Below are 15370 nucleotides of genomic sequence, written 5' to 3' on the forward strand. Positions count from 1 at the left end.
TTTATTCAGAATCTCATTTTCTTTCTCCTAGGAATCATGTTTTCAATGCAGTGCTGGTGAAACGGACAATCAAACACGCCCGCTGTTGCTGCATTGAATAATACCATTCCCATGCAATCAGATATCTTATGCTTTATGTCCATTATTTTTAAAGGATGAGGAAGAGATCCCACAGGTTGTCTGTCCTACAGGAAAATGGCCCTGAAAATATTTTAGAATTACCTTCAGGAATCTTATCTACAGGATATCAAAAGGATTTTGGGGCCATTTTGCTGTAGGACAATTCCTGCGGGTTGTCCTTCAGGAAAACGACTATCTGCAGGATTCATGCAGGATTATTTACTTGAAGGACTTCCTGCATGATTTCTACAGGAAACTGGTCCCAAAAATCCTGCAGGAATCCTGCAGAATAAATATCCTGCAGGAATCCTGTAGGATTCTTCATGCAGGGTTCCTGTAAGACTTTTTTTGTAAGGGTGTAGATAGCCTACAATAATTTGGTGTGTACATGTGTGTTTATGACTTAAGTCACCTTTTTAATAAATAGTGATTATTCTTGTCAATCAAACGAATCACTTTTGACATGCTTATTGAACCTCAAGTAATGGGACACACCTGCACACGCGCTCGCATGTACACACAGACACACACACACACACACACACACACACACACACACACACACACACAATTAACATGGTCCTCTTACTAGCAGAATGCTAAGCCTATAATTCCCCTTTGTCATCTCATCAGGTGGTAAGGAGTCATAAGGGGAAAGATGGAAACTGGAGGCCAGTCTCAAACAGTCTGGGGGGAGCACGGGGAGCTACGTGGACAGATTTTGACAGATTACAACAAAACGAGTTTGGAGTTAACATTTTTTATCCATTTATCCAGTTATGATTAACTTAGTTTAATAAAAACTACAATGATTTTCTATAATAAAAGCCAAACTGATGATACTGCATGTATTAAATGTCCTTATTTGTAGCGATATTACCATTTCATGCGACCATTAAAGAAACTACAGTGTCTAACGTGTATTTCTAGCTGTAGTCTATTTCCCTGTCTGAACTGCGTTTTGCGCCCTCTCTCAACAATGATTAATTATTTCACCGATGTTCAAGATGCAGCAACCGCACACCGCTAGAAGTAGCACATTTACATCATATATTTCAAACTTACCCAAAACATCAGTAACTGCAAATAAAACGAAATAACCTATCCAAAGTTGAATCCTTTGCGTTATGTGAGTAGGCCTACCCATCTTGGCGTGGGTACTTTGTCAGGACGCACGGCGCAGACGTTTGGCAAGACATTTCTTTGTGACTAGTTTAAATACCCCCCCTCCCTTCCGCCTTCGCTCAGTCTGCGATCTGACACAACTCCAAATAGAGTAAACTCAAAAGCACTGTTTTCCTCTGTCCGGAAAGTCATAGCCTACAACGAGGTGTGGCGTTTATAAGGGGGAGGGGGTCTTTAGAGCAAACAAAATCACGAGCGTTTCCTGCCCCTTTCTTATCCTAAAATAATATTAATCCGAATGTAGGCCTATCAGTCAATATACAGTTGTTTAAGCACGTTTTTAGAACACTATGTTTTCATGTTTAAGCTTTAAAAAAAGTTTTTGTATTGAATATGTTGAATATTTGTATTAGGCCTATATCATAGCTATAATAAAATAATAGCTATTATTATGTCTTGTTATATTAAATAAAGTTGTTTAAATACGATTACAATACATGTATGAAACATATAGAGTAACGTGATACTAAGTTAGCTAGGTTTTAAATGGTTGGCTTTGAAGTTGGAGATGGTGTGAGTCACTGACTGTATGACTCTAAAATGTGAATTTTCTTCGGTTTACTCAAGTCAACTAATATTGTAAAGTTATTACCGACAGTGTTGCTACAAATCATTCTAGTATAACAGAGCGATACCTAGTTTAAAAAGTTTACAGTCAGAACAATATCCCATAGTGAACACAGTCATCAGTTAATTCTGCTGACATGGTCACATTGAGTCAGTATGATAAGGTGTTGATTATGAAGCTACTTTATGATATGGCCCATCCAGTTTGGAGCCTGTGGAAAAGGTTGAGACTGAGGAAAATAGGCCCCATCCTCCCTCCAGAATCCCAGTACTGCAGAAGAAGAGGTCCATCTGCAATGGGAAGAGTCAAGGACTGCATGTAGCTCCAACATCTCAGCAGTCAGGGAAGGCTACTGTTCCTCCCATCCGGAAGCCACTGCAACCCATCCGGACCAAGAGAGATCAAACCTGCGTGGTGAAAGACATCTACCTCCATAGCGCCAAGCCATTGAAGGCAGTCCATGGAGCCAATATGGCCACCAAGATGCCACTGCCTCCCATTAGAGTCATAGTCACTGTGCCAAACAATGATGCCAAGAAGGAGTCATTATGGACTGTCAGACCAGAGGTAAGCCCTTGTCCTGCTTCAAAGTTCAGAAGGCAGGTTGTGAAGAAACACGTCCAGTTCAAGACTCAGACCCTAACTGTACAGGATCTATCGCCATGCCCTGATAAGATGGTATGAGTTGTCTTCAACTTGGAGGCTGAGCAGGTGATGGAATATCTGTGTCACCCAGGAATTAAACCTGATCAAAAGTGGGGCCAACATGGATGCTCAGGCTTTGGAGGAGAGGAAAGCAAAGGAGCAGTTCAAGGTCAAGGTGAAGAAGTTCATCCAGGAGAACTGCCTGATGAAGGTGGATTCTGACCTATGGGAGATGATAAGAGATAACGAAGAGGAGGAAGAGAGGAAGAAAGAGGTGATGGAAAACGGAGGGGAAGAGGGCAGCATAGCAAGTAAGCCGAAGAAGACAGCAGCCAGGAGAAACGTGAGCAAGGACAGGGTCCAAGTCGAGAAGAGTGTGAAAGAGGAGGATGAGACAATGAAGGACAGAGAGGTAAATTAGTGCACTGCTGATCTAGTTCAGTGTTGTGATCATGTTTTAGGCTTATTTGTATTACATACTGTATATTGTATGTATGTTTCCAATTTAATTAGATGCATGGTACCTTTAGAGTGCCCAATATACCATCTGGCATGAGCTGTGCAATCATGTGTCCATCTGATAATGAGGAGTACCACAACGGAAATGCCTTTTAACTTTGTGTTTTTTGTCCTTGAGAATTTTAATGTGAGTAGTGTTGTATTCACAATGGCTGAAGCAACTCAATGTAGCCTGTTTTCAATTTGCCACATATATAAACAAATGAATTCCTTCATTCAGGTGGACACAAAACTTAGATTTGGGATGAGTGCAGCCAACTCCAAGCTGAAGCAGTGTGAGCACTGCGGCCGGTGCTTTGATCCTAGTCGCCTGGAGAAACACAGTGAGATCTGTGCCAAGCTCTCCTCCAAGAGCTCTAGACGGGGGGTCTATGACTCCACCAAGCACCGGCTCAAAGGCACTGTACTGGCTGGCTACGTGAAGCGATCCGTGGTGTGATGCACCAAGGGACCTAGGTCTGTCTGGAAATTACCACTCTTTTTGATTGAGCAGACAGACAGGACAGACAGACAGACAGGCAGGAGGAGCTGGACAGAGCGGATGAGCGGTGGGGCTGGGATTCGAGAGCACGCCAAAACAGACATAGATGTGCTGTGGGCATCGGCGGTGACTGCTATAGACCAATGTCAGACCGACCGCTAGACCACCTGTTGTTCAAAAGATGACCTCTGCCTTGGAATCGGCGACAGCTCCAATAAGAGGCAGTACTACTAGGAGGCAGTATTGTATCCAGAAACATCTCAGCCAACAGTATTCAGCAGTTCTTGACCCAACATATAGCGCTCTCTAGTGCAGGGTTTCCTAAACTGTTTTGCTTCGTGACCCAACCAATTTAGGTCTCTATGTAGTCGTGACCCACCGTAAAGGGTTGAGCGGTGAAAACACAAACTAAGACCCAAAAAATCATACAAATAATGAACCCTCTTATTCAAAACATCCAACTGAATGTAGATTTGAGTGTTTTGAGCACATTTTTTGTTACAACCCACAACACATTTCATCCCCTGTATCTACCTGGACCTCTGCTGCTACCCACGTGTGGCCCCGAACCCACAGTTTTGGAACCACTGCTCCGGAGTATAAATTAAGTGGAATATACAAGTTCTTTGTAGTAGTTGAGAACAGACTGGAATGAAATGGGACAGTCAGAAACAGGTAACAGTTCAATGTTTTTATTTCACTTCAGGCAAAGTCAGTGAAGCCACAAGCCAAGTTAACATTGACCAACAAGCCAAAAGTAGCCAGAGAAAATAACACATAACACAATAAGAGACAACAATAAAAATATATATTTTAAACATACAAAAGGATTGGTTAATGGTTTTGAGAGCATGGAACATTGATGTAAAAAAAAAAAAAAAAAAACGAACTCAATTGAGACTAAAAGCCTATTTAGTCCTTTCTGTGACAAACTAACACATTTTTTTTAACAGCTAACAACATGGCCAATCGCTGACTAACCCTAAAAGGCTAATCATAATCCTGATAGAAAATAACTTCACTGTTAGATTTACATGACTTATCGGGTCGAAGTTCAAGTATGAAAACATACGTAGGTCTTCCACCAAGCTAGTCCAATTCAGGCTCTATGAAGTAATTGCCTTTGACTGCCTATGTAAATGTAACCAGTGGGATCAAGACTAAGATCATGACGCGTCAGTGAGTTCATTTCAACAGTAGGGGGCAGAAGTAGACCATTTATTCTTTAAGTCAAATGTCAGTGAAGGGCCATAAATGTTATTTGGATTTCTATTGTGGAAATTGTTAGCAATCTTCCTCTCCTACTCTTTCTCCCTTTCACTTCTCGCATTAAAAATACTATTTTCTTTATGTGTTTTTAATCTCATATTATTGTTTACTTCCTCACTGTTCTGTTCCAATCTTTCCCCTCTCTCCTTCTCCTCTTTTTAAATACAGTTTGCCTGCTCAATATTCCAACATCCTCTACCTCTACCTCTTCCTCTCTTTTTGAACTCCGTATCTTCCTCATCATCTATTGTTTCCTTTCTGACCTCATCTCTTTTAGACTTCTACTTATCCTAGTCTCTTCCAACCTCTCACATCCTCCTCCTCCTCCTACTTCCACTACTCTCCCTCCCCTCCCACCTTCACCCACCTTCCTCCTCCTCTCCTTTCCTCCTCTCCTTTCCTCATCCTTCTCCTCTATGGCTTCCTGGCCTTCACAAAGAACACGCCCGTCACGTCGTCCACCCCCACCATCATGCCCTGGGGCAGCGTGTACACCTCCAGCCTCACCAACGTGTACCCACTGGCCCTCACGCTGGCACACACCTGGGCCTCATCCAGGGGCACCACAGGGATGCGCACACCGGGCCCCCCCATGTAGTAGCTCTCACCCAGGGCCCCGATGAGGAGCAGGTGGCCCCCGGGCCGGAGAAGGCCCCTGATGTGGCCCAGGGCCCGGGTGAAGGAGGCCAGGTCAGGACTGACGCTTTCCAGGCAGAAGCAGGACACCAGGCAGTCGGCGCCGGCAGTGGGGAGCTGGGAGTCAGGGTGCAGGGGGCGGGGGAGATGCACGTCGATGGGGAGAATGTCGGAGACAACAGAACGCAGGCGCGCGGCTTTCTCGGTCCACGCTGAAGGGCTGATCAGGACAATAAAACAACAAACAATACAAACAATTAAAAACAATAAACATACATTATTTAATGTCTGTCCTCAAAAGCCAGCACTTACTTGACCAATCAATATATGCTAGGAAGTCAGTCCCCGCACCTGGTTCCCCAGGTCTAAATCTGTTAGAGAGTTTATAGGCAAGAGTGAAAAGCAGCAGACTCTGTGGATGCGCCCCTCAAGGAGTTGAGTTTAACTCCTCAAATCATATTCATTAGGCACCAAATGGAAGAAAAGTGACTGAAACAGGAAGGGACAACCTGTTCAACCTGTTTAACTTGTCCAATATGAAACGCTTGCCTTTGTTTTCCGTTGCAAAACGTTTTGCGACGGTACGCACTAATGAGTACGACCCTGGTCTAACACTAACATCAGCACCCACCGTCGGCCCTCCAGCTTGCAGACATGCTGCAGGTAGGGGGTCCAGTCCAGGCTGCTGTAGCCCTCACCCTGCAGCCAACGCCTCAGCTCCTGCCTGTTCACCTCCAGGAAGTCTGTGAGAAACACAGTGTCGAACACCTCACAGCCGCTCAACACCTGGTATAGAGTGGGCCCTGAACCCACGTCCACCAACACGTCACCTCCCACGTCACCTGACAGAGAGGGCGGGGAAGTGAGGGGGAAGAGGAAAAGAGATTGAGGATTGGGGGAAGGGGGGTAGAGAGAAGGAGGGGAGAAAGGGAGGTAGAGGAGGGGGAGATAGAAAGGGAGGGAGAGGCAGGGAAGGGGGGTAGAGGAGGGTAGAGATAAGAGGGTGGGAGAGAGAGGGAGAGGAGAGTAGGGGAGGAAATAGAGAGAGTAAGGGTGGGAGAGAGAGGGAGAGGACAGGGAAGTAATGGTGGGAGAGAGAGGGAGATGACCGAAGAAGTCGACAGACAGAGGAGTAGAGAGAGAAGTGATACAACATTAAACATACTCACCCTTCCCATTTACAAATCTACTTTACATACACAAAAACACAGATATTGTACATATTTCAAATATCACACCCACCCTGAAAAATGTTATTCATACAGTCGCTCATAGACAGACAGACTGATGCACACAAACACAAGCGCACGCACACACACACACACACACACACACACACACACACACACACACACACACACACACACACACACACACACACACACACACACACACACACACACAAGTTGAGTTTAACACCTCAAATTGTATCGGCACCAAATGGAATAAAACTGACTGAAACAGTTTTCTTCCACAAACACAATGACGCAAACAAGCACGTATAAGCTTAAAATGTCGAGGAGCAATCGAATTAGATATTTTTTCCGACAGCTCAAACCGTTGCAATGTTGTCAAGGAGAGCGGTCACGTGTGTTTGTGAAGCAGAGGCTCACTGGTTTGAGCCCAGTATGGGGCAGTTGGAACATGTAGGAAGCTGTTAGCAACATGCTGACTGACCCCTGGTACAGACAGTGGTACCGTGGCATGGCTTGGCAGTTGGGCTCAACTCAACGGCTGGAGTAGCTCACTGTGTGGCGAGTTAAGAAGGGGTGAGTGTAACGGAGTTAAGAACGTACCACATCAAGCTTGAAATGTCGCGGATCGAGCTATCGAGATAGATTATTTTTCTGTGGCTCAAGCCTTTGGAACATTGACAAGGAGGGCGGTCAAGTGTGTTTGTGAAGAAGAGGATCACTGATTCGAGCCCAGTATGGGGCAGTCAGACAGTAGAGTAAGCTAAGCTTACCCATTGGCTCCAGGTCATCTACAAGTCTCTGCTAGGCAAAGCCCCGCCTTATCTCAGCTCACTGGTCACCATAGCAGCACCCACCCGTAGCACGCGCTCCAGCAGGTATATCTCACTGGACACCCCCAAAGCCAATTCTTACTTTGGCCGCCTTTCCTTCCAGTTCTCTGCTGCCAATGACTGGAAAGAACTGCAAAAGTCACTGAAGCTGGAGACTCATATCTCCCTCACTAGCTTTAAGCACCAGCTGTCAGAGCAGCTCACAGATCACTGCACCTGTACATAGCCCACCTGTAAATAGCCCATCCAACTACCTCATCCCCATACTGTATTTATTTATTTATCTTGCTCCTTTGCACCCCAGTATCTCTACTTGCACGTTCATCTTCTGCATATCTATCATTCCAGTGTTTAATTGCTAGATTGTAATTACTTCGCCTCCACGGCCTATTTATTGCCTTACCTCCCTTATCCTACCTCATTTGCACATGCTGTATATAAACTTTTTCTACTGTATTATTGACCGCATGTTTGTTTATCCCGTGTGTAACTCTGTGTGTTGTTGTATGTGTCGAACTGCTTTGCTTTATCTTGGCCAGGTCGTATTTGCAAATGAGAACTTGTTCTCAACCTGGACACCTGGTTAAATAAAGGTGAAATAAACTCAAATAAAAAAGCTGTTATCAGCACACTGATCCCGTTAGACACACACACTCTCACTCACCCTCGGTAAAAGCTCTGTGCAGACATCCTAGTTTCCAGGGTACGATGCTGTCTTGCCGGTCAAAGTCCGCCCGCGGTGGCATGTAGTTATACTGTAGATAGGCTGCTGGATCAAAGCCTTGGTAACAAGCTACCATCGCCGCCACCCCCTTCTCTCTCTCTCTATCGTTCTCTTCTTTTTCATTTTTTGCCTCCCTGTCCATGCCTTTTTCTCTCTATCAGAACCCCTCTTTCCCACTCGTGCCACTCCTTTCCTGTTCTCCCTTTTCTGCCTTTCTATCAGTGGGTCAGGGAAGGTGGGTGGAAAACGGTCTCTGTCTCCCCCAGTATTAATACCTGTGTGTCGTGTTGTGTGTGTGTGGTCAGTCTGTGCGTGTGCTTTGTCTATGTCTGTCTGTGTTCCTATGCTTTGGGGTAGTCTCTCTCTCTCTCTCTCTCTCTCTCTCTTTCTTTCTTATCAGACGAGATAGTGATCCCCTCTGCCTCTTTCTCGGACGGTGTGACCACCTGATACCTTTGGGCAATCCACTATTCCACTTCTCCTAGCACGGGGTACTGATACCATCATACAGAGGGCTTTCTCCCCAAGGAAATCCACTAATGGCTGCCCACACAAGCACTTCAAGGCCAGCAATCCCTGCTCTTATAGACTCTCTTATCTCCCCCATCGTAAAAAAGAGCTCTCAGGCAAAAAACAAACATAGAGGTTTAATCACTGTGAATTATCAGTCAGATGGCCATTTTGTTTTGCTGTACAGGGGGAGACCGAGAGGAAATTTGGGCTGTTTGGAGAGATATTGAAGTGGAAGGCAAGGATTGTTGTATGGATGAGGTAAGAAATGTCACTTAAGACTTCTACAACTCAAATGAAAAATGTCTAGAGAAATGTTGTGTCCATTTAACCCTCATCCTACCAACATATTTTACATACATGGATTACCAACGGGGGTCATTTTGACACCAAGAAGAAACTATTAGAAAAAGCAACAATCATAGCAAAATATTAACTTAATTCTTATCAAAACATAAATATTCATATAATTAATGTAATCTGAAATAAAAACAAATACCCCAAAAGACTGTTATTTTAGCAAAATTAAAGTTAATTTGCATATTCCATAAAACAAAGTTATAAATGTTTCCCTTAAATAATGTGCAGCTTTTTTCAAAGTACAGTCCACATTAGTACTAAAAAGCTGATTTACCATAATTTGTTGTAGTATCACTTAGTTTTGAGAATTTTGAAGTACATTTTCAATATTTAATATTTATGTATTAAAAACGACTGCCATATAAAGGGGAGGTACAGTGGGGCAAAAAAGTATTTAGTCAGCCACCAAGTTCTCCCACTTAAAAAGATGAGAGGCCTGTAATTTTCATCATTATGTATTAGGTACACTTCAACTAATACCGACAATTTTTTTTTAATCCAGAAAATCTCATGGTAGGATATTTTATGAATTTATTTGCAAATTATGGTGGAAAATAAGTATTTGGTCACCTACAAACAAGCAAGATTTCTGGCTCTCACAGACCTGTAACTTCTTCTTTAAGAGGCTCCTCTGTCCTCCACTCGTTACCTGTATTAATGGCACATGTTTGAGCTTGTTATCAGTATAAAAGACACCTGTCCACAACCTCAAACAGTCACACTCCAAACTCCACTATGGCCAAGACCAAAGAGCTGTCAAAGGACACTAGAAACAAAATTGTAGACCTGCACCAGGCTGGGAAGACTGAATCTGCATTAGGTAAGCAGCTTGGTTTGAAGAAATCAACTGTGGGAGCAATTATTAGGAAATGGAAGACATACAAGACCACTGATATTCTCCCTCGATCTGGGGCTCCACGCAATGATCCCAGAACCACACGGGGGGACCTAGTGAATGACCTGCAGAGAGCTGGGACCAAAGTAACAAAGCCTACCATCAGTAACACACTACGCCGCCAGGGACTCAAATCCTGCAGTGCCAGACGTGTCCCCCTGCTTAAGCCAGTACATGTCTAGGCCCAACTGAAGTTTGCTAGAGAGCATTTGGATGATCCAGAAGAAGATTGGGAGAATGTCATATGGTCAGATGAAACCAAAATATAACTTTTTGGTAAAAACTCAACGCGTCGTGTTTGGAGGACAAAGAATGCTGAGTTGCATCCAAAGAACACCATACCTACTGTGAAGCATGGGGGTGGAAACATCATGCTTTGGGGCTGTTTTTCTGCAAAGGGACCAGGACGACTGATCCGTGTAAAGGAAAGAATGAATGGGGCCTTGTATCATGAGATTTTGAGTGAAAACCTCCTTTCATCAGCAAGGGCATTGAAGATGAAACGTGGCTGGGTCTTTCAGCATAACAATGATCCCAAACACACGGGCAACGAAGGAGTGGCTTCGTAAGAAGCATTTCAAGGTCTTAGAGTGGCCTAGCCAGTCTCCAGATCTCAACCCCATAGAAGATCTTTGGAGGAAGTTGAAAGTCTGTGTTGCCCAGCAACAGCCCCAAAACATCACTGCTCTAGAGGAGATCTGCATGAATGAATGGGCCAAAATACCAGCAACAGTGTGTGAAAACCTTGAAAACATTTGACCTCTGTCATTGCCAACAAAGGGTATATAACAAAGTATTGAGATAAACTTTTGTTATTGACCAAATACGTATTTTCCACCATAATTTGCAAATAAATTCATAAAAAATCCTACAATGGGATTTTCTGGATTTTTTTTCTCATTTTGTCTGGCATAGTTGAAGTGTACCTATGATGAAAATTACAGGCCTCTCTCATCTTTTTAAGTGGGAGAACATGCACAATTTCTCACGTTCTGACCTTTATTTCCTTTGTTTTGTCATTATTTAGTATGGTCAGGGCGTGAATTGGGTGGGCAGTCTATGTTTGTTTTTCTATGTTTTGGGGTATTTCTATGTTTCGGCCTAGTATGGTTCTCAATCAGAGGCAGGTGTCATTAGTTGTCTCTGATTGAGAATCATACTTAGGTAGCCTGGGTTTCACTGTGTGTTTGTGGGTGATTGTTCCTGTCTCTGTGTTTTGCACCAGATAGGGCTGTTTTTGGTTTTCCACGTTTATTGTTTTGTAGTGTTCATGTTTATCTGTTTTTATTAAACATGAATCAATATAACCATGCTGCGTTTTGGTCCGCCTCTACTTCACCACAGGAAAACCCTGACACAATTGGTGGCTGACTAAATACTTTTTTGCCCCACTGTACATCTAATTTTGAAATATATGTAATTTTACTGACAAAAAGTGATCCTGAGAGACAATGACCAAAAATATGTCTTTGTTTTCTTTATTTACTTACCCCACAGCCAGCATTAGCATCGCTGCTAGTGATATAATGGGAATGGTAGGGCGGGACCTATCCTCAAAAAACACTTAAAACCAAATGGTATAGCAACCCAAATCCCATAAAAATACGCATATACAGTGCCTTGCGAAAGTATTCGGCCCCCTTGAACTTTGCGACCTTTTGCCACATTTCAGGCTTCAAACATAAAGATATAAAACTGTATTTTTTTGTGAAGAATCAACAACAAGTGGGACACAATCATGAAGTGGAACGACATTTATTGGATATTTCAAACTTTTTTAACAAATCAAAAACTGAAAAATTGGGCGTGCAAAATTATTCAGCCCCTTTACTTTCAGTGCAGCAAACTCTCTCCAGAAGTTCAGTGAGGATCTCTGAATGATCCAATGTTGACCTAAATGACTAATGATGATAAATACAATCCACCTGTGTGTAATCAAGTCTCCGTATAAATGCACCTGCACTGTGATAGTCTCAGAGGTCCGTTAAAAGCGCAGAGAGCATCATGAAGAACAAGGAACACACCAGGCAGGTCTGAGATACTGTTGTGAAGAAGTTTAAAGCCGGATTTGGATACAAAAAGATTTCCCAAGCTTTAAACATCCCAAGGAGCACTGTGCAAGCGATAATATTGAAATGGAAGGAGTATCAGACCACTGCAAATCTACCAAGACCTGGCCGTCCCTCTAAACTTTCAGCTCATACAAGGAGAAGACTGATCAGAGATGCAGCCAAGAGGCCCATGATCACTCTGGATTAACTGCAGAGATCTACAGCTGAGGTGGGAGACTCTGTCCATAGGACAACAATCAGTCGTATATTGCACAAATCTGGCCTTTATGGAAGAGTGGCAAGAAGAAAGACATTTCTTAAAGATATCCATAAAAAGTGTTGTTTAAAGTTTGCCACAAGCCACCTGGGAGACACACCAAACATGTGGAAGAAGGTGCTCTGGTCAGATGATACCAAAATTGAACTTTTTGGCAACAATGCAAAACGTTATGTTTGGCGTAAAAGCAACACAGCTCATCACCCTGAACACACCATCCCCACTGTCAAACATGGTGGTGGCAGCATCATGGTTTGGGCCTGCTTTTCTTCAGCAGGGACAGGGAAGATGGATGGAGCCAAATACAGGACCATTCTGGAAGAAAACCTGATGGAGTCTGCAAAAGACCTGAGACTGAGATGGAGATTTGTCTTCCAACAAGACAATGATCCAAAACATAAAGCAAAATCTACAATGGAATGGTTCAAAAATAAACATATCCAGGTGTTAGAATGGCCATGTCAAAGTCCAGACCTGAATCCAATCGAGAATCTGTGGAAAGAACTGAAAACTGCTGTTCACAAATGCTCTCCATCCAACCTCACTGAGCTCGAGCTGTTTTGCAAGGAGGAATGGGAAAAAATTTCAGTCTTTCGATGTGCAAAACTGATAGAGACATACCCCAAGCGACTTACAGCTGTAATCGCAGCAAAAGGTGGTGCTACCAAGTATTAACTTAAGGGGGCTGAATAATTTTGCAGTTTTTGATTTGTTAAAAAAGTTTGAAATATCCAATAAATATCGTTCCACTTCATGATTGTGTCCCACTTGTTGTTGATTCTTCACAAAAAAATACAGTTTTATATCTTTATGTTTGAAGCCTGAAATGTGGCAAAAGGTCGCAAAGTTCAAGGGGGCCGAATACTTTCGCAAGGCACTGTATATTTGAGCAATTACGTTTACTTTTGATACTTAAATATATTTAAAACTAAATACTATTTGACTTTTACTCAAGTAGTATTTTACTGGGTGACTTTCCTTTTTATTTGAGTCATTTTCTTTTAAGGTATCTTTACTTTCACTCAAGTATGATATCGAGTCATTTTTCTACCACTTGTTATATCTCTGCAGATTATCTGTCTATCTGGTCTTTGAAGGAATAGAGAACTGCACCTTTCTACCAAATCATTATGGGCGCAATTACATGTTGGGAGCAATTAAGTGCTAGGCACAAAATTACCCCAAAGGTGATTGGTTGCATCACTGCCTGTTATGGCAACTGCTTGGACTCCGACCGCAAGGCACTACAAAGGGTAGTGCGTATGGCCCAATACATCACTGGGGCCAAGCTTCCTGCCATCCAGGACCTCTATACCAAGCGGTGTCAGAGGAAGGCCCTAAAAATTGTCAAAGACTCCAGCCACCCTAGTCATAGACTGTTCTCTCTGCTACTGCATCCGCAAGCGATACCTGAGCACCAAGTCTAGGTCCAAAGGGCTTCTCAACAGCTTCTACCCCCAAGCCATAGGACTCCTGAACAGCTAATCAAATGGCTACCCAGACTGTTTGCATTGCCCCCCACCCCCCTCTTTTACTCTGCTGCTATTCTCTGTTTATAATCTATGCATAGTCACTTCAACCTCTAGGGGATCGGTGCCCCCGCCCCATGGCATGGTTGAGCTAACGCAGGCTAATGTGATTAGCATGAGGTTGTAAGTAACAAAAAAAATACATATTTGATATGGGCAGAAAGCTTAAATTCGTGTTAATCTAACTGCACTGTCCAATTTACAGTAGCTATTACAGTGAAAGAATGCCATGCTATTGTTTGAGGAGTGCACAATTATGAACTTGAAAATGTATTAATAAACGAATTAGGCACATTTGGGCAGTCTTGATACAACAGTTTGAACAGATATGCAATGGTTCATTGGATCAGTCTAAAACTTTGCACATACACTGCTGCCATCTAGTGGCCAAAATCGAAATTGCGCCTGGGCTGGGTTAACGGCCTTGCTCAGGGGCAAAACCACTGAGTTGTGTCCTGTCAGCTCGGGGATTCAATCCAGCAACCTTTTGGTTACTGGCCAAACACTCTAACCTCCAGGCTGTGTGTGTGTGTGTGTGTGTGTGTGTGTGTGTGTGTGTGTGTGTGTGTGTGTGTGTGTGTGTGTGTGTGTGTGTGTGTGTGTGTGTGTGTGTGTGTGTGTGTGTGTGTGTGTGTGTGTGTGTGTGTGTGTAAATCTTTCGAAAGGGTTAGGATAAAGAAGAACTGTAAGGAAAATACAGTAGATGAATAAATTATTTTTCTTAAAGGTTAAAAAAGCTGAATTTATTTATTTTACAATCTACCATTGCAGCTTCATTGACATTATTGTGCTAATTTTGTTAAAAGTTTTTGAAATATCAATAGTGAAAAATCTACATTGAAGTAATCTATGTCAAATATGGCGGTGTCCTTGGTTATAAAATTATGTGGTGCATTTGGTATTTGGTGATAGCAATGCTACGGTAAAGGCTTCCTTTTATTCTACACACGGTAGAGCTTGGTCAGTCATTATGAGAGAGGGGATGATAAGGTTCTGCAAAAAGATGATTCTGAGATAATTGGTTTTAAAGGTCCAAAGCCTCGTAACACAATCCCAGTCCCATCCAATAACTACATCATAATAAAGCTACGGTCTGGGTTTTGGGAAGCTGTTCAATCATCCTTGATATTTGCCCATTTATATTTTGAAGGATATACTGTAACTCAACTCATGAGCTTAGTTTAACCGTCTATCTTTATCATAACCCCAAATATAAGGTTTTATTCATTGTTTACAAAGAAGAGGATTGTAAACATAACATATACAGCCTCAAAATATGGTTAAAACTATCATTACTGTGATCTCATGGAAGCCCACACCAGTCCAAAATGGGCTAGCTCATCACAGGCTAGCCCATACCAAGCCCACACCAGCCCAACACGGGCTAGCTCATCACAGGCTAGCCCACACCAAGCCCACACCAAGCCCACACCAGCCCAACACGGGCTAGCTCATCACAGGCTAGCCCACACCAAGCCCACACCAGCCCAACACGGGCTAGCTCATCACAAGCTAGCCCACACCAAGCCCACACCAAGCCCACACCAGCCCAACACGGGCTAGCTCGTCACAGGC

General features: G+C 43.2%; 1 protein-coding gene across 1 annotated transcript; it reads right to left on the reverse strand.

Annotated features, from left to right (window-relative positions):
• Positions 1-4194: 4194 nt before the first annotated feature.
• Positions 4195-8522, reverse strand: LOC115106201 (phenylethanolamine N-methyltransferase). The gene is made up of 3 exons (XM_029628769.2): positions 8114-8522; positions 6055-6265; positions 4195-5643 (listed from the first exon to the last, which is right to left on the reverse strand). Exons 1-3 carry the CDS (start codon positions 8313-8315, stop codon positions 5202-5204), a joined length of 855 nt encoding a protein of 284 aa, XP_029484629.2. The 5' UTR covers positions 8316-8522; the 3' UTR covers positions 4195-5201.
• Positions 8523-15370: the final 6848 nt, after the last annotated feature.

This window comes from Oncorhynchus nerka, linkage group LG23 (genome assembly GCF_034236695.1).
Source record: "Oncorhynchus nerka isolate Pitt River linkage group LG23, Oner_Uvic_2.0, whole genome shotgun sequence".
Classification (NCBI taxonomy): domain Eukaryota; kingdom Metazoa; phylum Chordata; class Actinopteri; order Salmoniformes; family Salmonidae; genus Oncorhynchus; species Oncorhynchus nerka.

Bases quoted from the DNA above. Each gene is read 5' to 3' on its own strand.
- LOC115106201 (XM_029628769.2), bottom strand. From the start codon at position 8,315: ATGGACAGGGAGGCAAAAAATGAAAAAGAAGAGAACGATAGAGAGAGA. The intron at 6,266-8,113 runs GTGAGTGAGAGT...CCTCTCTGTCAG, and splicing joins GCACAGAGCTTTTACCGAGG to GTGACGTGGGAGGTGACGTG. The intron at 5,644-6,054 runs GTGGGTGCTGAT...TGTCCTGATCAG, and splicing joins TGCAAGCTGGAGGGCCGACG to CCCTTCAGCGTGGACCGAGA.